The sequence below is a fragment of the Paroedura picta genome, chromosome 6, assembly GCF_049243985.1.
Source record: "Paroedura picta isolate Pp20150507F chromosome 6, Ppicta_v3.0, whole genome shotgun sequence".
NCBI classification, from domain to species: domain Eukaryota; kingdom Metazoa; phylum Chordata; class Lepidosauria; order Squamata; family Gekkonidae; genus Paroedura; species Paroedura picta.
In genome coordinates, this window is record NC_135374.1 from 63,189,054 (window position 1) to 63,214,548 (window position 25,495).

The window sequence follows — 25,495 nt, forward strand, 5'->3', positions numbered from 1 at the left end:
ATACAAAAAGCTTTTTGTAAATTATTTCCCCTGGCCAGGAGGGCAAATATTAGTGTGAGAGGTATGGGAAATGTTCCATCCAGTACCTGGGAATGCACATATGGTATTCCGCCTACCAATTAAGATCCTCTTCCCAAGCCCTGCCTTCTGTGCCCCCAGCTGCCAAGTCCCACTGGCTCTGGTGCTATGAACCCTGCAAATCCTTAAACTTGTTGAGTGTAGGAGTGTATATAAGGATGTTAAGTCAGAAAAGGTTGTTAGGATAGAAAGGGAGAGGCAACTGAGGGGGTTAAGATGAACAAAATAGTGAGGAACAGGAGAAATTTTACTCAAGGATAGTTGTGATGATGGATGGGTAGTGTTTCCTGAGGCATCTCCAGCATGCCCGATATATGAAGGGCATTTCGGCAAACTTAAGCCTTTGGGGGGAAAATGAAGTACATGGAAATGAAGCAGTGATGTATAAGTGTAGGTCTTGTGAGAATTGAAGTGGTAAGGTTCAGTCTACATTGACTCATCAAAGTAAATGGAAAAGTAAGAATACGAGAGAGATAGAAAGTACTTTTGGATGAGAAGATTGTGAGTCGTGGGTTTATGATGAAGAGTGGACTATCACAGCATAGAAGGTATAGGCATCCTGTAGAAAGGGGGGAAAGGAATGAATTGAAGTGAGATCCATCATGAAAGGAGGATGGAGGAAGGAGGAAGAGGAAGGAGATGTCCAACATAGGGACTCTAATGCAGGAGAGCAACCAATGGCCTGCTTGGGAAGGATGGGTTAAATAGAACCAAGGGTAAGAGGCTTTAGGTGCCTATATACCAATGCCCAGAGCATGGGGAATAAAAAGGAGGAGCACAAGCTTTTTATGCAGACAGAGAGATATGATTCAGTAAGCATTACAGAAATTTGGTGGAATGATTCCCATGACTGGAATGCAATAGTGGATGTATATGTGTTGTTCAAAGACGAGGTAGAGTGGTACTGTATGTGAGGTTTGCCTATCAAGAGATACTAGAGGAGGAGAGTGACACTTCATTGGAAAGTATCTAGGTGAAGATAAGGGAGGGAAAATCAAAGAGCATAGGGGCTGGTGTCTGCTACAGACCACCTAACCAAGGTAAAGATGTGGATGCTGCCCTCCTGAAGCTGCTTGATAGATACCTCGGCAACAGGACCATGTAATGATGGGTGACTTCAATTTCCCTGATGTGTGCTGAGAGGCAAACTACTAAGCATCCATAGTCAGACAACTTTCTGACCTGCCATTTATCAAATGGTGGAAGAACCTATGAGAGGCTTGGTCATACATGACTTGATGATGTTATCCATTCAGCTGTGTCTGAACCTCAGTGATTCTATAGGAAAGTTTTGTCCATAGGTTTCTGCTTCTTAAAGTCCTACTGTATTCCTCAACGTGGTGAGGGGGTGAACTGCAGAGGTCACAGCCCACAGGCCAATTACAGAGGCACAGGAAAGGACCTGGAAACACACCCCATCTTTCTTGCCAAGAAAATTCTATACTTGACTTAATACTGTCCAATAGACAAGAGCTGGTAGATGGGGTGAAGGAAGTGAGGACCCGGGGGGGGGGGGAATAACCATGCCATCCTAGAATTTCTTATAAGATTGGGGGACAAGGAATTTTGTAGTCAAACATGTCTGCTAGACTTTAATAGGGCAGACTTTAATAAACTCAGAGAAATGATTAGAGTTATCCCATGAAACAGAAAGCTGGAAGAGAAAGGAGCAAGTGACAGGTGGGCTCTCTTTAAACAAGAGCCATTGCATGTTCAAGCCATGACTATTCCAGTAAGATGGAAACATGGTAAGCATAACTGGCCCATGCCAGGCATAAGCCTGGCATGGCTGCTGTCATGCATAATGGGTCTTTAAGTATTTCCTCCTTCAGAAAACCATTGGATTGGAATACACTTCTAAGCTTTAGATCCCATTACAACTCAAAAGAAATTTACCTTTTGTGACATAAAATAATTAATACGAACCATGAGTCATAACAAATTTGCAGATACCTTAGAGAATCTACTTCTTGAATGGGGTGACCCGACTGAAATCATTACAACAGCTAGAGCCAAGCAAATGAGATCCCTCGGGAGTCCCTTCTTAGGTATTAAGCTAAGGAGCCTAAAGACAGAATAATTTACCAATAAGCTTAAATATAATATCCATAAATATTGTCATTTTGTCTCCAACATCCCAGGCTGTAAAGAAAAACCTTTAAAAAGCATTAAGACACTCTAGAAATATTGGGGATATGGTCACTCACCACCAACTAAGGAGTTCACAGACAGAGGAATCTCTTCCTAGGGCCATGTTAAGTGTGGTTGGTTCCAGGTCTGTAAACGCTTAATGGAAGCTGATATCTATCACCTTAAGGATGTTAACATTACAGTAGACACTACTGACTTTATCAGGTGTAACACTCGGAATGTCATTTATTGCATTCTTTGTAAATGCCACCTTGTATAGGTAGGTATTTCCACGAGACCACTTAAGATATGAGTTATGGATCTGACTTGCTTTTTTGTAAATGATCCTTTAAAAATGATTCAGGACCTTCAGGAATTTCTGTATTTAAGTGCTGCTTCACTGTTGTTAATTTGGCGGACTTATGAGAATAGTGGGCTGTGGCCATGTTTACTTGGTCCCCCAGTTCACTACATTTAACATTGAGAAATATTCTATGGAATAAGTGTGTTAAGGTATCCTCTAATAGCAAAATGCCTTTGTTTCTGTATATGCACTATTTTTGCTTGTAATGTATTTGAACTTGTTCTGATTCCTTGTAAATGGTTACCTTATTTATGATATATTGTTTCAAACATGGATCCAGAAAGATATTTAGCTATACACATCACTTTGATACTTGGCTATACACTATTAATGCTTTTTGTAATTTATCCTTATTTGAAACTTATAAATGTTATGTTTTATCCATAATTGGGCCACTGAGGAAAACTTCACTGAAAATGCCTAATAACCAGTCTGCGTTTGGGCATGACTCAACTTTTTGAATGAAAAAGAGAATCTTTTCGATAAACATTTGAAGCTCTCTTTCAGCCTCCAGCTGGAGCCAGGAGATCTCCTGAACATTAACCTTAGGTCAGTCAATTGCTCAGCCTAACCTACCTTGCAGGGATGTTGTCAAGATAAAATTAGGAGCATTATTTTCTTGATGTACTGTATGGCACAATTACACACAAGAACAGCCAGTCCACCCATCCACCTTTCCAAAGGGAGGGCTTGGTGACCCACCCCAAACCACCAGCTAGTGCCCATTGCAGTTCAGTGATACGGCAAACATCTTGATCTCAATAAATGTGTCTACATGGGAGAGTAATGAGCAAAGAAAAACTATGAAAGAACAATCTCAGTAGGACTTCACACAGTGCAACACTGAGTGCTCAGAAAAAAAGCCACAACTTCAATATTGTTACCTTCTCCTACCCTGGGCTTCTTTTCCCTTGCCATAAAATGATCACCAATTAACCCCAAAACTAAATCATGAATATCTATCCTTCCCATAATCATTGTTTTGAAGGCCCACACCGGCTTAGATATGGGAACAGATGGCAGCCATTTGTGAGACACTCTAAGGGCTTTTTCGCACAGGGATCTTTGTTGTAAATTATTAGCGGAATGAAAAATCGCCATTTAAAATAGTGGAATTCGTCGTTATGCATACCTGCCTTTGTAGTGGAATCAGTTGCGTTTTTTAGCGTTTCCCACAGGCTTCCGGTCTCGGCAGAAATCGCTAGAAAGGAAGCGCTATTGCCAAGCTCGTCCCGCCCCTGGCCGTCAAGCAGCCAATGGGCAGCCGTTAGCATGCTCCCAAACAGCCCCTTTCCCTTTAAGAAAGGTTTAAAAAAAAAAAAACGACCCATAGCAACGAATCTAGGTAGATTCGTTGCTACGGAGAGACCCATCCAGCTGCCTAATGTGAGCTGTCGTTTGATTGTATGATCGTTTGCACGCTGCCTCGAGTGATAAAAAAAAAATCCCCCCCCCCTCACGGGCCCGATTTTCGGCTGAATTTATTTGTAAAAAATAAAGGGACTTTATTTCAGCAAACGGGCTTTTCAGTGGTTTGTGCTTAGTGACTAAAGGTGAAGGACTGAAGCCAGGGAAGCCTCTAAACAGAAAGAGGCTCGCCGGTGCGTTTATCCCCGCTCGCTCGGAGAAAAAAAAATGGCGATCGCTTCGCCGGAAGTTTGGAGGAGAGAGCCAGGGGGAGGGACTTTGAAGAACCAGCAACAATGGTAACGCACAGGTCTTTAGCGCTACTGTTGCAGATTGGTTGCAGGAGTGTATCGCTATCCGGAGGGTGAATCCACTTTTCTGGATTCCCCTGAAAGCGCCACAACGAAGCGCTTTTTGCTGATTGGTTTCAGGATTGTTGCAGATTGTCTACGACGTCGTGGGTTATGGCAAATTAGTAGCGTTTCCAAATAGCAACCATTCTGCTACTTTGAAGCCGTGCGAAATGGCCCTAAGACTTGCTAAAGTTGTCCTGCTTCACTTGTGCCTGCATAGTATTTCATTGACAAAGAAGGTGCAGTAAGGAGTGCCAGAATTTATACTGCATTTCCATTTCTGCTGCTGAGGACAGGGCTGCTTGCTTTTGTTGGCAGGATTTAGATACACAAAAGAGAAGTGAGACACCAGGCTGCTTAAAGGAATAAAATAGTTTTATAGTGAAGAGACAAACAATGTTGTATATAAAGAGAGGAGAGAGAGAGTCCTGTCTAACTAACTGTTCTGTTCTGCATTCATTCTGTCTAGAGGCAAGCAGGGAGGAAGGGTGCTCAAAGGAGCAGGAAGCCTCCAAATGAGCCAATCAGGACACCAGAGAAGATTATTTGAAACACGTCAAGAAGTTCCCATTCTAACTATGCTAAATACACTTTTCCTCCAATACCCCTGTAGGACAGCCCTCATGTGTTTTTGAATCAAACAGTCTACAGATTTTGCATATTCCAACATTTTTGTGTTTCCACTGTATGGCTGTATGAATGGATGGATAGAGAGAGAGGGAGGGGAGGGCAGGCGAGGGAGGGAGGGAGGTACTCACTCAGCATCTTCTTGTTCAAGTCCCATCAACACCCAGCTCTGTTTCCTGCTTATTAATATTCCTTCCTTCCTTGAAACTGGTAGCAGGTGGTCTTTCAAAACCGAGGCCTGCCCTCAGTAAGGCACCGAACTGACATCTTATACTGTGATCTCATTCATACTGACCCAGGTCCTATTTGGGGTATATTAAATCTTGATTTGGGAAATGCAGATATAATTAAATGGCTGTCACTGAAATATTAAGTATGTAGACAATTCAGATGATGATCTGAAGCACACACTGGATTTACCACCCCCAGCTAGTGCATAAAAATGTTGCACTCACTTTTTCCCTTTCAGCCTTCTTACAGTCTTCATTCTATGAACCACAAGTTGGTGTAAAAACAGGATATCAGCTTGTGTCAAGCAGATCATAAGAGGTTTTGAGGTTTAAGGATTTTTTTTAAATCTTAGCAGACTTTGCCTTTCTTTTGCTGTACATACATTTACTCAAGAACAAAGAAGAGATGGCAGAGGCAGAGACAACACTCTACACCAAGATTTTGAACAAGTACAAAACAAGAAGTATCCAGTCCCGGTCCTTATTGGAACCTCTCTTGGCAACTGGGGTCCCAGCACATACAGCGTGAGTACCTATTTCATTGCTGCACTGTCACAAAATAGTGTCCTGTCTGTTTATAACAGCATTTCTGGAAGTTAGAGAGGAGAGGGCCCACAAGCCAATAAAGGGGGGGGGATAGAATTCAAGACACATCCATTCTGCTGGGGTAAAAGGGTGCTCCACATATAGGGCAAAAGGTCCCCTGGGGCAGGGTGATGCATTTGCCAAAAAAGCAATAGCTTCATGGGCTTTCCTGAGGTAAACAAAAGTGGGGGAGAAGTTTGATGACTATGCAAGCACCCAAAAGGAAGTGCTAATAGGTAAGAATAAGTGTTGCTTAACTGTCACCTAATCAAGCTAAGTAGATGTAGGGGAAATGGGCATAGGTGCTTATAGGATTAGTCCTGGGTAAGTCAATAGGTTTTGGGAGACCTATTATACATTTCTTTAGGATAAAGAATGAAATATATCCAGCCAGCCACCTTGATTCATTCCTTGAAAACTATTTTCCCAGGCTACTGCCTGGCACCCATTTTGCTTAATTATAGGCAAATTAAGTGTCTTGCACTTATCAATTTTAGGGAGATATTTTAAGAAGGGTATTTATGGTTATTCTTGTCAAACAACTAAGTGGAAAAAACAAAGCTCAGGAAATCTCCCCATGTTACACTTTCTGTCTACCCCTCTGTGAGAGTAGGAGTCTGACAGCTAACAAGAGAAGACAAAGATTGGAGGGAGGGAGGAAGCCTAATAGTAACTGGACATAGGAAGTTGCATTATACCAAATCAGATCATTGGTCCACTAAGGTCAGTACTGCCTACTCAGACTGGTAGTGGTTCTCCAGGGGATCTTGGGAAATCTTAATATGCTTGATTATGACAATGATTATGATAAAGATCAGGGCTCTCAGGTTAGGCAGCTTCAGGGTGACCCACCATTTCTACTGTGCCGGATCTGTTTCCAGGTCAAATAGAGAGAAGTTGAGATAGCAGGAAGATGATAATATTCCTTCTCCTCTTGTGTTTTTCACTATCAGATATCTCAGAAAAGAAAATGGTTAAATGGGTGCTGATGGGAAGCAAAAGGTGCAGCAGAGTTAGGAGGCCCCAGAAGCTGGTAGTAGACCTTCTGCTAAGACGTGGGGCCTCAGCAGTTATTGAAACCATGTATTTCCAATTTATCAGCCTAGACTATTATAATTATTATTATTATAGTGCCAGCAATTCATTTTTTTTAACAAAAATTCAGATCTGAACCACAGATTAATATTCAAAGTAATGACCAAGGGTCTACTCCCTTTGACCAACTTCAGTAGAGAGGTCTGAATTTAATCAGAATTTAAAAGATGCCCCCTAATTAATCAAGCCATGCATTAAAAAATGAAGCCTATCTTGAAATAAATATTTACAAATATGTCTGTAAGAAAAGATATGTAATCAGTAGATGGATTCGTTAAAACTTTTGACATTTATAGCATTTTAAAAATGGAAAAAGCTAACAACTTGCTAAAAATAGAACACAGGAAAAATTGTTATCTGCATCAGACTCTAAATTTAGCCAGTGTTTGTAAGTTGCATTCATTAAGTTTCTACTAAGTTGAATGCCTGGAAAGGAGACCAGACACTTGAAATGTAACTGTGGCTTTCTTTCTAACAGTGAGTTCATTACACTTTCCTTAGGCTAAAGGCTTTGGCAGCTACAGGACATAAGACAGTAGAGGAAGCAGCAAAATGGTGAGTGTGGAGGAGCAGTGCTGAAACTTGCATCTGTCAAAGGTGTTGCGCAGTTTCTTTCCGTCATGCAGTCTGACATCATAGGAGATTATACTCCAAGATAACATCAGACTTTATTTATTTAGAGTATTTATGTGGTCTCGACAGTCAGGAAACAAAGCAAGTAACAGCAGCAATAAATAAAATGCAAAAATAATATTTATCATTACCGAACAACCCTGAAACAAAAAATTGAAACAGAGAACCCAGAATCTTCATCTATAATTTCAAATTGCCCCATAAACTTTCTTAAACAAGGCCATTTTAAAGCCTTACCAGAAGACCTCAAGGGTAGGTACCAACCTTACCATTTCTGGAAAGTGGGGCAGCAACAAAAAATATCCAGCCTTTTTCAGGGTCATACTCTTGATACTAAAGAAACTGCTAGGAGACCCTGTCATTTGCACCATTTTGATTCTACATCAATTTTTGAACATTGCTCTCTTGCTTACAGGTTGCATTTCCATTGTAATGATCCTTCCTTGGATGATCCAATCCCTCAGGAATATGCCCTGTATTTGTGCCCAACTGGTCCTTTGAATGATGAACTGATGGAATTCTGGAGAGAAACCAAACAACAATGTGGAAAAAACAAAGCTCAGGAAATGTTCCCACACATTACACTTTCTGAATTCTTTACAGTAAGTCAAATTTTCACAACATGATAATGAACATGGAAGTAATATTGTAGATCAATAATGCAACCAGATCTCTTTTTTTATATAGTCTTTATATTCAAAATTTATAAGCTAAGTAAGGATGGTCTTTTGGGATATTTGGTTAATATAGCATAGTTTTGCCCAGTCATAGAAGTGTGTTGCTGAGTGCAGTAAATAAATTTCCAATTATATTGCAAAAAAAGAAGAAGAAGAAAAGGGGGATGTTACTTACATTTATTCCGGTAGATCCAGTTCACATTCAGGTTGCAATCAAAAGAAAAAAATGAGGCCTAAGCTAATGAGTACTTTCTCTACCACAATGGCCAGCTTGACTAGCATCATGTGTGTGGTAATATGAGAGCATTGTATCTACAGGACAGATCTGCAGAGACATTTGTCTCCATGGAAGGCCATGGGAAGTGAGTGAAAATATATGAAAGGACAACGATAGAGGAGGGGTCATGTGGAAGTTCCAATGTTAAGACATTGAGAGGCATCCCATTCTAGGAGATAACACCCATAGTGATGCAGTGCCCATTAGTGACCAGGCTTGCTGAAATGTTCACTCCAATACTCCTTCTAGACTCTGCCTGTAGATTTACAGTAGTGTAGTCATAACATCTCCTTGCCCCTTCAGGACCCTTACACACAGGTTCCTAATTCCAATGTGCTTTGTTCACACACTGTTCCTTTCGGAATGAGAGAAGACTGTACAACTCTTGTTACCCTCTAGCATTTGAACTGGCAAAGGTTTCTTAATATCAAAACCCTCCAGTGACATTATAAACCACTTTGTACTCTTCAGAAGACCACAATCTCTTGTTTACAACTTGCACAATTTATAGAACCACCCCGTTAGAAAAATGCATAACCACTAGTGGATCTTACATCTGATCTTAGCCCAGGCTTCATCAGTATATCCCAACAGTGTGGGATTATTAGTTGCTGGCAATCTCAGTTAAAGCATTCAGTACCCTTTAAATACCTCATAATCCTATTAAGCCATTTGTGGTAGGTGTGCTCATCTTTCTGGATAGTATACTTACAAATATTACATTGTCAGGTCTTCTTCTCATCACTCGGTATAGAAGCTTGCCTATGGCAGCTCTATAGTTACTGGTTTCTGGCAGTTGTTTATGGGGTACCTTTTAATTGTAGAAGCCAGATTCCATTGGTATGAGCATTGGATCAATACCTTCCAAACAAAGGTTGTGCAATACTTCCAGTATCTTCAGTTTTTGACTAAGAAGGTAACCTCCTTTTGATACCTATTCAGTTTTAGGAGATACAGTAATAGACCACATGTTGTTCTTCTTGTGTTGCTTTCCTCCACTTGCTTGCTTCTGGTTTAGGAATGTGCTGTAATACAGCCCATGATGTTGGTTTATGTGACAGTGACATCCTTGCTGGGTAGGTTAGTTTCTCAGCTGAAACTCCCTTGTTGGCCCTCAATGAGCATCTGAGGTCCAGGGCCTTGTCTGCCTTCACAGCAGTCTCTGGCTTCTATGGTTCACCTGCTGGTTCAGGAACTTCCAACTTCACTTCATCTTCTGGTTGATCATCTGGTTGTGTCTGTGTATGGACTCCATCCATTGGCTCTGGGTTGTTGCTGCCCACTCCCTCAGGACAGTCATCTGCTGCAGCTGCCTGGTTGTTCCTTGGTTGCTCATCAAACTGCACCACTCTGCTTGTTGTAATTTGGTTCGTGTTTGTGTTTAAAATTCTGTATCCCTTACTTTCTGGAGAATAGCCTACAGCTCTGGATTTCAGTTTGGATCTCTTTTATTCAGGAATACCAATGCAAATAATCTAGAACATAGTAGAGTATGGGTGTTTTGTTATGCCATTCTCTGTAGCCTTGGTTTGTAATCTCTGTATTCTCTGTATTCTCTGTAGCCTTGGTTTGTAATCTCTGTATTCTCTGTATTCTCTGTAGCCTTGGTTTGTAATCTGTTTTGCAGTTAAACTATGGTCATTGAAGCTTCTCTCCAGTGCCTGCAGGGAAGGCCTGAGTCAGTTGGCATGCATCTGACCTATAGTGACAAGACATCCCGCTTTGGCGGGACTGTCCCGACTTTAAAGGATTTGTGCCGCGTCCCGCAACTTTTTCAAAATGTCCCGCCTGCCCTGGCCTTCCTCCTCCTATGCGCGCACCCGAGCCCCGGTCCCACCACCCTGACTCCCGCTGCTGCACTCGAAAGCTCATGCCTTGCATAAATCTTTGTTGGTCTTAAAGGTGCTACTGGACTCTGATTTTATTGAATGCGTGTATGTATGTATGTATGTATGTATGTATGTATGTATGTATGTATGTATGTATGTATGTATGTATGTATGTAAACACCACTATCAATTAGACAAGGCTTGTGATTCCTGCATTTCTCCTAAATGAGATATATTGTAATAATGTAATAATTACATTGCTTTCATTGGTAGAAATCCTTCTGTCTTTGTGTCTGTGAGTTGGCTGGGGCAGGCCTTTCGCTTTCTATTTAGCAGTGCAGTGGGGGGTATATCTTTGGTCTTTGGAGATGGGCTTTCAGTGGTTGATTGGCGCAACCTGACCTCTCTATGTAACATCAATCATGCTTGCTTTTGTGCTGATCATGATACCCTTTGATGGTCCTCAGTTCTTACCAGACCCAGAACATCCTCCAACTTTGAATCTTTCTCATTAAATGTTGAAATGAATGCAGAATAAGATTGCGGTCGGAACTTGTTTTTGTTGTGTCCTCCCTTTTTTCTTGCTGCACTTTTGCCTCAACCAATTAACTTATTTTTGTTCTTTACAGATTTATGATTTGAATGGCCTCCTTTTTCTTTCTATGATGGGCTGATATAAACAATAAGAGTTATTTTCTCCACTGTAATAAGTCCACTTACATGTTGCATCATAAATGTTGATGTTTTGATTCTTGTCTTTTATAGACAGTCTACCACCACTGTACATGACCAGACTCAAATGGGACGATAACAGAAACAATTCTGAATACGATATCAGTGAATCACCTAAGAATAATTGCCCCCCCTGCCCTTTTGTGTGGCTTCTGGCACTCAGTACCCATTGACTAAGACCACCCTGAGAGTCTACCCCAGAACTCCTATTCTACCGCACCACTAATCAAAGCCTGAATTCTTCCTTTTAATCTTTATTAGCAGTTTGCTGTTTGGTTACGCTCCTCAGCTTAAATCATATATATTATACTATTTATGACTCAGTCTTAAGCAAGAGACTTCTTTAAAAGCCTAAACATTCAACTGGTTTCCTTTCAGTGTGAAGACCAGAAGGTTGATGGTTTGTATGAAGCTTTAAGGAGAGCTGGTGACAGGTTTTCAATTTGTTTTCCATCAGTCATATCCCTATCACTCCATGCCTCCAGCAGCTACATTGGCTTTTTCATTAGCGATGGGCCAGCAAACATCATCAAAGCATTTGCTGCAGCATTTGCCTCAGAGGTGACAACCTTAGCAGGTAATTCAGTTAATGTGCATTGAAGGAAGTCATTGTCATGTTTAGTTTTAGCCTGATTCAAAGCTCCTATCTATGTATATATGAGCAGAGGCTGTCTTTGCCATTTCAGTACTGGAGGTGGGTGGGGGTGTCTGCATGAAAAACTCCAGTGCATATACATTCTCTTAGTCTGATGCCAAAACAGATTAGTCTACCCCTTTTTATAAGCATATTGGAGTCTCTATCTGTGTATTCAAGGCTTTGGACCAAAGCCATTGTGTAAAATATTAAAAACTGGAGAAATCTAAAGATAATCCCATTTTGCTTTGTCATCTGATAACTATTTTGTTTGTAGATTGCCAAGTGAAACCTTCAACAAAGCAGCTCCATCTAACATTGGCCAACAAATTTTATCCTCATCATCAAAAGACTTTGGAAGAACTGGCCAAATCAATTAATCCTAAACAAAGCTGCCACTGGATAGCAGCCCTGTATTCTAGAGACATGCGTTTTGTGCATTACCAGGTACATCACTAAAATATTTTTCTCTGTCCTTAAAGAATAAAACAGAATTTAGAAGGTTTTTTTTGGGGGGGGGGATTACTTTATGAAGAAAAGATGGTTTTTTGGTACCCACTTTTTTGTACCCCCCCCCAGAGGGAGTCTGAGGGAAGAACAATGTTCTTTGGTTTGGCTGTAGAGAACTAGAGTTCCTTTGTGTGCTGGGTCATTTTAGTGAACCCCAGGTACTAGTGCAGAGGAAAGGCCTCCAGTGTCAAAGTTCCCTCAACTGCTATTTCATGAAATGTTTCTCAAATTTCTGGTGGCTGTGCCATACCCTTTCTTAATTAAGATAGGAGGCACATTTCACATTCTTACCCCCAAAAGATTTACTTCTGGTGAGCACAAGAGATTAGAATTACAGTCCCCTGAGGAGCCATTTTTGGTGTTTATTTATGAATGACTGCTTTTGGTGTTCCTCCTGATTGGAAAGATGCAAGTTTAGAGACAGACTCATGTAGAATTGTAGCAAGCTGCCCCTTCTCAAAATAAGTAATTCTGCTGCATGACAGCATCAAGACTGGTTGAGTGCAGGATTTCAAAATGGAAGCTGATTGGAACATGTCAAGGCCAAATGGCAAGAAATCACACCGAGATACAGCAAGCAGCCTTACATCTGGGAATAAGCACTTTGGACTTACTGGATCCTTTGCTTCTTACACTTATCATTTTGCATAGCATCCTAGCAGTTTGATCATGGTGCACTAGTGTGAGCACCATGGGTGTGTGTGAAGTGCCATCAAGTTTCAGCTGAGGCTGTCAAGGCAAGTGATAAGCAGAGGTGGTTTGCCATTGCCTTCCTCTGCAGAGTCGTCCTTGGTGGTCTGCCTTCCAATTGCCAACCCTGCTTAGAAGAAGAAGATTCGTTTTTATATGCCACTTTTCTCTACCCGAAGGAGTCTCAAAGCGGCTTACAATTGCCTTCCTTTTCCTCTCCCCACAACAGACAACCTGGGAGGTAGGTGAGGCTGAGAGAGTCCTGATATTATTGAAGAAGAAGAGTTGGTTCTTATATGCCACTTTTCACAACCCGAAGGAGTCTCAAAGCGGCTTACAATTGCCTTCCCTTTCCTCTCCCCACAACAGACACCCTGGGAGGTAGATGAGGCTGAGAGAGTCCTGATATTATTGAAGAAGAAGAGTTGGTTCTTATATGCCACTTTTCTCTACCCGAAGGAGTCTCAAAGTGGCTTACAAACCTTCCTTTTCCTCTCCCCACAACAGACACCCTGGGAGGTAGGTGAGGCTGAGAGAGCCCTGATATCACTGCTCATTCAGAACAGCTTTATCAGTGCTGTGGCAAGCCCAAGGTCACCCAGCTGGTTGCATGTGGGAGAGCAGGGAATGAAACCCGGCTCGTCAGATTAGAAGTCCACACTCCTAACCACTACACCAAGCTGGCTCTCTTAGCTTCCAAGACCTGATAAGATTGGGCCATGCCAGGCCACCTGCCCTTCCATGAGCAACATGCTGTTTTGAAATTACTGCTTTACATCAAATTGATATGCTCTTCATTTCAGAGATAATTTGTTTCTTTTAAACTGTCATACAAACAGACAGACAGATAAAGGAGATTTGCTGGACTTTTTAATGAACATAACATAACAAACATAACCTGCAATACATTAGAATTGACAACCTTTCTGAAATGAAGATTTAATTGAACCTTCATATTATACAAATGTTTTTGTTTAATTTATTCTCAAAAGCATTGCCCCATATCCCATAATCAAAGATGCAGAGGCACTGCATGAAAGCATTACATCTATTTCAATCTCATTGATGGATAATTTCCCTATATGATAACACACGATTCCTTGGTGACATCCCACAAGTATGCAATCAGAGCATCAAGTGGCAACTGCAGTTATTATCCCATGAACTGTGTGACATGGGAAATGTCTCATATTCTTCAAGGATAGAAGTACATCTTCAACTCAGCATCAAGGGTTTCCTTCCTACAAACACCATTTGGGTGCTTTCTTGCTATTCCCTAAAGCACATCAACCATCTCGTCGACAACTTTGGCTGAAATCCATGGGGCTTTGTTCAGTATGATTTTGCACATGATTTTAATTTCCATTACTGAAAAGTCTGCTGCAATTGAAATGAAACTGCCAATGAAATTAAGAGTTTGCTGCACCCTTTTGGCTTATATCTGGATTAACAAGCTACATTTAATTTTCCCCCAGGTTTTGCAGGTACTGTTTCAGTATAAACCTCAGAACATTGATGAACTGATGCTAAATCCTGGGGATTTTATATATATGGACCGATCACAACAGAATGAAGCCTGTGATGGCTGGGTGATTGGCATCTCCCACCGAACTGGGTGCAGGGGATTTCTTCCTGAAAACTACACAGAGAAAGCCAATGAATCTGATACCTGGGTCAAACACAGGTATGTATTGTTCCACACCAGATTCTTTGTGAGGCATATGTACAGCTGTACAACTCACTGCCTTTGGACTAGTATAACTAGAAATGAAGATAGGCTTATTTTCTTTCAATGTGTGACTGCTGGAGGAAGAGCAGGATTTTAAAAAATGTAATAGAACATAAGTAGAACCTTGCTGGATCAGACCAATGGTCCATCTAATGCAGCATCCTATCTCACACAGTGGCCAACCGGTTATTCTGGAGGGCCAACAAGAGACCATAGAGACTGAAGCCTTCTCCTGATATTACCTCCTGGCTCTGTGATTCAGAGGAGTAATGCTCCCGGATGTCATAGCCATTGATCGACTTATCCTCCATTAATCTGTCTAATCACTCTTTAAAGTTGTTTATTCCCGTGATCATAACTATGTCTTCTGGTAAGAGGAAGAGAAGCAGCCCCATGTAAAAACATCCTCATTAAGACACAATAAGCTGTAATATATGTATTTCATAGTTTTGAACATGTGCAGGGAAAATATTGTTTGACACCGTGCAGAATTCAATATTGTGAAAATCTGTCTTTTTAAGTAGACACGGTCTTAGCCAAGATTGAAAGCTTATAGTCAATCCATGATGACATTTCCAAGGAGAAACTTGGGCTCATTATGATTTTCAGTATCCAGGGTGCATTGTGCAGTTCCTTGCAATTAACTAAAGCCATATAAATAATTAGAAACAAATAGGCCTGAAATGTTTGAGTAATAGAACTACTTAATAGCTTAAAACCCATCCACATGATTTCTAGACGTATTCACCATTAACTGGCCATTGTTTAGAAATTCCCTCGCTTCCTCTTCTAAATTGACCCCTGCAATTTCCTTTCTTGTCTTTACCACCAGTTGACCAACCCCTTGGGATAAAGAAGCTAGATGTGGACCTAGAAATGTGGGGTATATCCTCACACCACTGCTGGTTCTTGCTTGGCTTTCCCCTTGATTTGGCAAGAACGAGGTAAATTGACCTTCTGGACCATCAAGGCAAGACATTATACCAGTGAGGCTCTGAAGCTAGACTTCTGTAATTTTCTTTGAACGTCAGCTCTCTTAAAGTCAGAGGAACTTATTTTCAAGTAGTCTTGAAAGAAAGCATTAATGTCAGCAAGTACACACAGGCCTGGTAATGAATACAGAAGAGGAGAAAGTGCCATTAGAGACCAGCTGGTCCTGTCTAGGTGTTTGCCTTCTCTCCTATGGACAATTTGTATGTTTCTCTCCTCAAAAGGAGAATGGTCCTGCTAATTGTGCCCCTGGGACTTTTTGATACTGGGAATCTGGAGACAGAATCATAGAGTTGGAAGGGGCCATACAGGCCATCTAGTCCAATCCCCTGCTCCATACTGTATCAGCTGAAAGCATCCATGATAACTATCTTTCCAGCTGCTGCTTGAAGACTGCTAGTGAGGGAGATCTTAACATCTCCTTAGGCAGTCAATTCAATTGCTGAACTATTCTGATTGAAAAAATCTTTTCCTGTATCATTCTACAAGTATTTTAAAGCCATTCCTGTGGGTTTTATCCGCTGCTGCCAATGTGAACTGCTCCCTGCACCCCTCTAACTAGCAACCTTTCAAATATTTAAGGAGAGGAATCATAACCCCTCTCAACCTCTTCTTCTCCAGGTTGAACATTCCCAAGTCCCTTATGGGTATGCTGTTTACTGCCTATCACTAAATACATGGATTAGAAATTATTTCAAATATCCATGAAGTATGGTCAATCAAATAATTCCTGTGAGTTTAATTTTTTTTAGAAGGGCTAGATTTCTGAAGGCTAGCCAGGCTAGGATAGTATGTTGCACCCAAAACAATACAGTCTTGTAGCATTTCTGATTAGAACACTATTCAGGGAACAAATCTTTCTTATCTCTTGCTGTCTCCCCCCATATCACTTTGAGAGTTAGGGGACCAGTGGAACAGTGTGGGTTACAATGAAAGACATCTGCCACTCAGGTGGGACATCCCTTACGAATTTACGTATTTATTTATTTATTAGATGTTTATACCACCCTCCCATATGGCTCAGGGTGGTTTACATGGAACATCATGGGGTACATAGAACATCAAAGATATAATAATAGTTGTTACATAATGCATCATGAACAGTTTCAACAGATTATGTAAGTTAACAATACTGCAACTGGTCTAATTGAACAAATATCAATAGGAACAACTTTAACAGAACCCCTAGGGAGGTCAGAATCATTGTGACCATGTAGGGTGTGTCTTGAAGGGGGACCGATGGATGTTGTTGGGTCGGATTAGCCTCAGTTGAATGCCTGGTGGAGGAGCTCCCATTTGCAGGCCCTGTGGAATTGTGGGAGTTCGGGCTGGGCCCTGATCTCTTCATGGAGTTCGTTCCACTAGGTGGGGGCCAGTAAAGAGAAGGCTCTGGCTCTTGTTGAGGTCTGATGCGCCTCTTTGGAGCCAGGGATCACTAGCCAGTTGGCATTGGCAGAACATAGAGCTCTTTTGGGGGTATAGGCAGAGAGACGGTCTCTCAGATACACTGGGCCCAGACTGCATATGCAACAGATGGGGCCAGAACTGCCTTCTGTACACAAAAGAGCACCTTTGTTCAACCCATATAACTTTTGCCACATAACTTTTCATGAGGTAGAGCCCATTGCGCAAGAGCTACCTTTTCCAGTCTTATGTAAGTGACCCGTCCATTCAGGATGGATTTTGAGGGCCATTCTGTACCCGATAAAAAAGTGAAATGCTCACCTTATGCAGACGCCATATTTTTGGCATTTTGCACAACATTGCCAACACCCAGTGTCCAAGCAGCAAAGCAGTAGCTACATTCTCCATTTTAAAGAGCTAGCTGTGGAATCACATAAAGTGGATTCCCCCAGCTAAAAAGTGTGCGCTAGAGGAGAACAACCAGCAAGCCACATGCCAAGGAAATGTGAGGAGCCAAAGTAGCACTATCTCTGCCTCTCTCTTCCTTCTCTCAAGGATGGGGTGTTTTGTTTTTCTTTTTTTAGGGGCAAACAGCAATGAATAAGTGTTAAATTGTTCAGGCAAAGGGAAAAAATCACCCCCCCCCAGTTAAAACTAGTCCCCCCCCAAAAAAAATCAGGATTAATTTTTAACAGATTCAAGGTTCTTGTTTCCAAAAGGGGTGGCATTAAAAAAAGCACTATGCATCTATGATAAGATGCATAGGTGTCTCAACGGAGAAATTTTACAAAAAAAAAAAGCTGGCAATGTGGGTCCTTTAAAACATGGAGAAAGGTGATTGGCTGCCTGGCTTGATTGACAGGAGGAGAGTCATGAGTAAAGCGCGTTGCTCTCTTCCACCATTTCAAGCAGGCATGTGGAGTATTAAGAAGCACGAGAAGGTGGCAGAGGAAAGAAAGAGAGCCAGAAGGTGAGGAATGGCTGGAGGCACATTATTTTTCTAGCATTACACCATTTTGCTGGCATAACACTATTTTTTTCAATGCGTGGAAGTACCCTGAGTCTTTCAATGATTTTTGAGCCTGGCATTCTTCACCATTTACTTTTTCTTTCTCTGTTTCACTGGCATAACATTTTCTCTTGCAGAGAATATGTCTTCATTCCATCATCACGACAGCTTACCAAGAACCAAACTGAACCTTACACAAAGTCGAAAGAGCAGAGTTTAATGCCGAGGAATGTAGTCAAAATGCTTACTCTCCAGGTAACCAGCTTTTGAATGTCACGCTGTTTGGTATGTCCACAAATATCGATGTCAATAAAACAGAGTTTTTGCAAAAGTAAAGGTTTTTATTGTTTCATCTCATTAGATCTAAGCCTAGTCTGCACACATAGGATAATGCACTTTCAATGTGTTTTGGCAGCTGGATTTTCCTGTGCGGAACAGGAAAATCTACTACGAAAGTGCATTGAAAGTGCATTATCTATTGTGTGCAGACTAAACCCTAGATTAAAGAGATAGGGTTATCAGAACTGCTTATGAATAAAGAGCCTTCTTTTCAGTAGTGAAAATGCACTCTCCAAAACTGATGGCCATTTTGTACAATTTATTTTAGGTGAATAATTTTTTTTTTAATCTGCAAGTATGTAAAAAGGACACTGTATCTTTTCAGTTAAATTACAACAAAAGAAAGAAGTTGAAAATCCAAAATGATTAAGTGGAATAAATCTACATTGACCAAAGATATACAACATATCTAGATATGTAACTTGCACTTTTGTGTTTGCTAGGGGTGCTAGCCTCCACGTGGGACCAGGGGATCACCTGGAATTACAGCTCATCTTCAGATTACAGAGATCAGTTCTGCTAGAGAAAAGGGATGCTTTGGAGGGTGGACTTTATGGCACTGTACCTCACTGTAGTTCCTGTCCTCCCCAGGTTCTATCCCCAAATCTCAAAGAGTGTCCCAACTTCCTATACTCCATCCCCCATCAGTGATTATGAGGGATCTGGCAACCCTAGTGTTTGCACTTATTAGTCGTGGACGCTAATGAAACATCCATAGTCAAAATCAGTATAAACCTAATGCTGCAGCAACCTTACACAAAACCTATGTCTGGATTTCCCAAGGAAATCTAACCGATTTCTGCTTAAGATAGAAGCCTGTATTAGGTAGTTTGATTTAGCAAGGCCATTCTTATCATGAACAGAACCCATTCAGCCATCAAATAAAGTAAACCTGCTAGATCTTCCCAAAAGCTATCCAGCATAATATCTCAGAAAATGAAGTGACATAATTATCAGTGTCACTGACCCTCTGTAAATTCCACTCCTGCTCACTTAAACTTATGGTTATCTTTTAAAAAGCAGATCATTTTAATAAGTAGGGCTATCATGTAATTTCTTCCAGCTTTCAACAAAAACTGCCAGCCGAAGAGGACTATTGGTGATGCGCCATGGAGAAAGGGTAGATCAGGTGTTTGGAAAGTCTTGGTTACAGCAGTGTTTTAGTCCAGATGGTAAGACTGGGGGATCTGAACGCTAAATTGAACTTAAAGTTAGCTGTGAAATATTACCACTATGCCCAACACAGAAAGGATTTGCCCACTTGCTCCTCACAAATGCCATATGAGTGGAAATGATCTCCGTATCCAAGCCCCTTTTCCCTCCCCCATTTTCTTTCAGTTTGAAATGGGGTCACCATGAAATATGCATCATTTTTTCACATCATGATTCCTCAATCAACATAGGGTAAAATGTATGTTACGAAAAAAATGAGATTGTAGCGTAATCCCTAAAATCACTGAAAGATGATGGTGGGGGCGCACTTGGCTATGAATGCTTTTATATCAACAGTAAAGCCTTCTGTTTTGTTACAGGCAAGTATTATCGACCAGACCTCAACTTCCCTGCTAATCTACCAAACCGCAAGAACAGCATTAAAAACTTTGAATGTGATCCTCCTTTAACACGCTGTGGTATATTCCAGTCTAGACTCATAGGTAAACTATTCAAGGAAATAAGAGGGCAGGACTATGAATCTCTCAGGTCTTATCTAAATGATACAACTGACAAGAGTTGTGTTAGGGATCCTACAGTACAACACCTTTTCAAACTGCTTTGAACACTGTGAGGGTAGAGGGGGGTAGAGGGGGGCAGGGGCTTCAGGCTCCCCCCCCCATACCATTTTTGCCAGCAGAAACGGTTATATGTTGGGGAGGGGTTCTCTTTGCCCTTCCTTGGAGTCCATGTGTCCTAGAATTATTTGCATGGGCTCCAAATGTCTCTCCACAATGCAGCACTTGGTTGTAGGAATATTAGCATTCAAACTGTAACTGCTTCTTCCCCTCACATAGTTATTTTGCTGTTATTTTTCCTGGAAAATAGCAAAATATGGCTGCATAAGCAGGAGACTTCATTAGTTATAGTGGAAGGATGTGGCAGGACGTTCTAGGTCTTGTCATCCCTGCTTCCTTTGCATAGTTCCTTCATACGTCAAAAAGAAAGAGAGAAGTGAGTCAGTGAGAAGCACAAAGGACACTTGCTCACTGGTGGTACCCACAGCATAGAATTCCCTTCCTCATGGGCCTCACTTGCTCCTTATATTGCTAGCTTTTAGGCACAAAATGAAGATCTGCTTTTTCAAGATTTCTCCCTGAGTACGTAATTGGAGATCATTGTAGCTAACATTTTTTTTTTTTTTAATGTGCTATTCTGCTTCTGGGATTGATAGATTCCCGCTTGACCACCAGTGGGGAAGGAAGGGGTAGGGTCACCAGAAACTCCTGGAGCTAAGGCAGTACAGGGATGTGCTGAAAGTAGAATGGCTCAAGTAGAATCAAGATAAGTGAATGCCACCTGAGCCTTCGGGGAGGGCGGCATATAAATCTAAATAAATAAATAAAATAAATAAAAAACAAATGTATGTGTGAGGAGGTAGTGTAACCTCCACCCCACCCTCTTCTTTTGCGAAGAATGATGGGTTTTTTTTTTCATTTCCAGGGGAAGCCCTACTAGAAAAGGAGCTGAGCATTAGCTGTGTATACTCTTCCCCAGCATTGCGCTGCATCCAAACTGCACATCACGTGTTAGAAGGTGAGTCTTTCCAGCAGGAGGAATATTTCAGATTTACTTTTGTTTGTCTATGCCTTCTGTGCTGGAAATATAACGCACACTTTTTTTGGTTTGTTAAAATGGTTTTTATCAACAGGTTATGAAAGCATTCACTAGGAATTCTAAGTATGCCTTTTAACCTCTACTACATAATTTTGTAATGCCTTTAATACTATATAAAAATGGAAGCAAACTATTTTTAATTAAATCATTTTCTGCCTGATATAGCTGTTCAGTTTTATTATCGGGTATACCATTATTTGAATCACTGGTGTGAAAGTGGACTAGGAGAACTCTTAATTGCTTAGAAAAATTGTATTCCTTAATTGCATGCTAGGAGCTTTTATGCATTAAATAGAGCCCATGTTTAAGTTAGTGAACTGAAATTCCAAAAAAAAAAACAACAAAACACTCCCAGGAATCACAGCCAAACTAATTTTACTTAAGGCTGGTTTCTGCAGGAATGCACTATCCATGATTCTCAAAATCCAGGCAGCCTGATGGAGATGGTCTTTTAGAATCTCTGGAGCCAAGGCATTTTGAGTCAGGACCAGCACATCAAATTGAATTCCAAAACAAGTTGAGAGTGAGTGCATCTGAAGTCAAACTGGTTTTATATTACTTTAAAACATCACAGTAAGAATTCTTGCAGCCCCATTTTGAATCAACCAAAGTTTCCGAAGCATTTGAACTATATATCTTTTGAATGTGGACATTACCAAGAAAACACACCTGGCCTTAGGGCCCCTGGCCCTAGGAAAGCATGCCTGGCCTTGACCCGGGCCAGGGCTTTTCCGGTTCTGTCCAGGTGGAATGAGCTCCCAGGAGAGCTGAGGGCTCTGATGGAGCTATTAGAATTCCGCAGGGGCTGCATAACAGAGCTCTTCCTCCAGGTCTTTGGTTGAGGTCAGGGCTAGGAACAATGGGCCCCTCCTCAGGCTATGTGGTAATATCTAGTGTATCCCACCCTGGTGGGTGGATGGCTGCAAGGATGGGGGGGGGGACTACACCACCAATCGTGTTTTATCTTTTTACCTCTTGCTCTGTTTGTTCTGTTATGGGATGTTTTTGGCTGGGCTCCTTGCTGGTTAAATGGATTCAAATAGATCAGCTCATGAGCGTCAGTGCCTGTTACCTTTCCTGCATGAGCTAACTGACCAAGATAAGCTGTACTGGAGCTGCCCAGTTGTGAATCACCCAGTCAGGGTGTTACCTGAATCCTGCTCATAAAGAGCCCTTATCATGCTCTTGCCAATCTAGGATAGAATATCGAGAGTCTCCAACACCAATGCTAAGATCAGCTCAGACAGGTAGACTGTTATGCACCATCAGAGTATTTAGTCTGTATCTCCATTCTAGCACCAAATACAAAACCTCAAAATCCAGGGGCTGTTGATCAGGACACCTAGTAAGGGAGACAATATTACAGAGACTATAATGACTCTGTCTCACCACAGCTGTTAGATTTAGCCTGCTGCTACACTGAGAACCCTGGCTGGTAAAATTGATAGCTTTAAGCCCTCTCTCATCTAGGATTAAATGCTGGGTTACAGCTATTTTTCTGTTCACTGACTTGGCATTCAACAGCAGAGTATTTTTGCTCTAGTGATAGGCTAACATGACACTGGGGAGTAATAGTAATGGTTACTCACTGAGCATAGGATTTAGAATTAAATCCAGGGTTTTGAATTTGTTCCTCTGTCCGAACATGTCTGTTATTATTGCAGGGCTACAGCTAGAACAAAAATCTCAGATTTGTATAGAACCTGGTCTCTTTGAATGGCCTAAATGGGAAACAAGCCCGATTATGCCTTCTTTTATGACTCGGAAGGAGCTGGCAGAGGCCAATTACAGCATAGACACCTCATACAAGTAAGTGCTCCATTTACAGAATCTTATTAGGATGGTGCCTAAACATTAATAAATCAAATGTAGAAATTAATAAATGTGCATCATTCCTTCCAAGTAGCATGCTAACATACTTGGATTGCTTTCCTTTCCCAAAAACCTGGAGTAAAACAGACATGAAGGATGAAGAAGCCCTGGAAACAGGTCAATGACACCACAACATGATATGGAACTTCCAAAGATTAAACCAAAAAACAATAACAAAAAAAACCCTTCAGTTTGGAAGGAAAACCTTATTTGGAAACAGACTTTGACTCCTTACAGCAAATTACAGCAAAGCAATTCTGTAATTTAACACAATTTCCAAAAAATTGCAAAACCACAAACTGAATAGGAAACATCAGCAGAGGCCTGACTGGTTGTAGTAATATACTTTGCTCCTGGAGTTATTATCCATGATGCAAGTTTCAGTCTTGGAAATTGTTCAAATAATGAAAATGATGAGTTGGCCATATGTTTTATGAAGAGAACACCCTTAAAAGAAAATTGTATTCCTCAGTACAGAGAAAATACCTCCTCATGCTATGAAAACAGGTGTATGTCAGGCTTTCAGAAGCAAGGCATGCTGGGTAACTATAATTTGTCCCTAGTGATTGATAATGCAGGTATAGTTCCTCTAAACACAAAGGTTATTTTGGCATACAGCCATTAATAAATTCTTAATATATTTGTCTAATCTTTTAAAAATGCCAGCTATGCTAATGACTATATTTGCATTTTATGACAATTAATCCTACAATGGTAATCCTGCCATACTGTATAGAACTTCAGGCAAGGACATTATAGTTTGTGTCTTATTAACATTATTAGGACATCTGGCACAGTATTGCAGTTGTACATATGAGGCTGTAATGATGAAATACAATTATCCAAATTCTCTAGTTTCTTGGGGAAAGAATAACATTTCTTTCAATAACATTTCAATAACGTTTAATTCCCAATTGCACCATGGACGAAATGATGAACAGATCTGCAAAACGGATCTAGGATCACATTAGGGAGATTTTTCTACAAACCTAAAGAAAGTTCTAGAAAAACTTGAATCTAATAAATAAATAGGGCCAATAAACCTCAAAAATAATAGAAACAATGGCTGTAACTTTAAGAAAAAAATTCCCACTGAGCTCTCAGTGGTCATTTTGGAGGTTGCTAGGCAATCACAACAATATTGTTGAACCTTACAGTTTTTGATTTCTGAAAAGCAAAGCAACAGGTAGAGCAAGGGTGGACTTGGAAGCCAAAGCAGCCCAGGTATATATCCCCCCTAATAAAACCCAAGTTGTGGCCATGACAACACACTCCTTAAAACCGGAGGTGATTGACCCTCAGTGAGGTTATGTTCCATCAATAGGAAAAAGGCAGTCTGAGGGATCTGCCCAGCAATTGCTGATGAACCTGAACTGCCTTTTTCCTGGTAGTGGGGAACCCCCCCCCCCCCATGTCGAGAAACAACCATGCATCTGCACCACTTTCCCTGGGTGACCTGCCTTGACAGGGTTGCCTGCACAAGGCTTTATATTGGCCCCAGAGGCCAGCCTCACAGATTAACTGGAGGGAGCACTGAAGGAGGCTGGTCACAGCAGCACCATCTCAGGCAGTTATGGACAGCCACTCTGGGGACTGACTGTTGAATTCAATTAGCGCTGACGGAGGACTGGGAAGGTAGCAAGAAGGAATAACAGGATCATTGAAAACCCCCATTTAGGCCAGAAAAAGGGACAGAACTTAATGGAATTAATTCCCTGCCCACTTGAAAAGGGAGATAGCTCTAAAGAGTGGAGTGATCCCTGGCTTGTTTAGAGAAGGAATTTGGGTACTTGTTAGTGTATCTCTGACTTCTGAAGCTTGAAGAATCAGTTAAAATCAAGACCTTGTACTGGAATGTTTATCAGACACTGAAACCAAGGCCCCTCATCTCAAGAATTCTAAGATCTTTGTGAAAAATTTAAAACTCTCACCGACTTGCTGGAAATATATGAACTGAAGTTTGCGGAATTACTAAATTACCTCGAAGTTATTATTGATTCACATCCCTTATTCCACTTGATCTTTCCCCCTCTAAAGATTAAAAAAATCTTTATTTTTGAATTTTCAAAAGCCTCTCAAGTGCCATTTTCAGATGTATAAGAAGATCTTGTCTCTTCCCTGCGCTGAGCTAGCATCAAAATATAATTACATGACAAATGGGACAGGTATAAACCTTCAAATGAGAAAATCGATAGAGGGATGTTCAGCAAGACAGGGAAAGAAGAAAAAGGGAGGGGAAATCCTGTACGTGAGGAAGTGGGCGAGATCACCATAGTTTCAGACTTAATGTTTGCTGTTTGCTGTACAATCAACAAATGTTAACCAAATGGATTATTTCATTAACAGATGCAATTTTCCTCTTTCTTCTCTGATGCCATCGGAAAGCTACGAGGAGTATGTTAATAGATGTTCAGTAAACATAAAACAAATTGTTGGCTCCTGTACAACTGAAGGTAATTCTGTGGTAAATTT

At 41.1% G+C, this 25,495-nt stretch overlaps 1 protein-coding gene across 2 annotated transcripts in view; it reads left to right on the top strand.

The window, feature by feature from the left end:
- The window catches only part of UBASH3A (ubiquitin associated and SH3 domain containing A), a 30,074-nt gene that overhangs the window by 897 nt on the left and 3,682 nt on the right, over positions 1–25,495 (top strand). Inside the window, exons 2-13 of one of the 2 annotated variants that reach the window (XM_077342782.1) lie at positions 5,584–5,714; positions 7,371–7,424; positions 7,918–8,104; positions 11,396–11,594; positions 11,929–12,098; positions 14,327–14,535; positions 18,121–18,238; positions 19,386–19,494; positions 19,855–19,977; positions 20,978–21,070; positions 22,816–22,960; positions 25,370–25,476. In XM_077342782.1, coding sequence (XP_077198897.1) covers positions 5,596–5,714; positions 7,371–7,424; positions 7,918–8,104; positions 11,396–11,594; positions 11,929–12,098; positions 14,327–14,535; positions 18,121–18,238; positions 19,386–19,494; positions 19,855–19,977; positions 20,978–21,070; positions 22,816–22,960; positions 25,370–25,476 — 1,633 coding nt within the window. In that variant the 5' untranslated portion in view covers positions 5,584–5,595. Of the gene's footprint in view, positions 1–5,583; positions 5,715–7,347; positions 7,425–7,917; positions 8,105–11,395; positions 11,595–11,928; positions 12,099–14,326; positions 14,536–18,120; positions 18,239–19,385; positions 19,495–19,854; positions 19,978–20,977; positions 21,071–22,815; positions 22,961–25,369; positions 25,477–25,495 lie in introns of those variants that run through there. The other variant, XM_077342783.1, reaches the window with a different exon arrangement.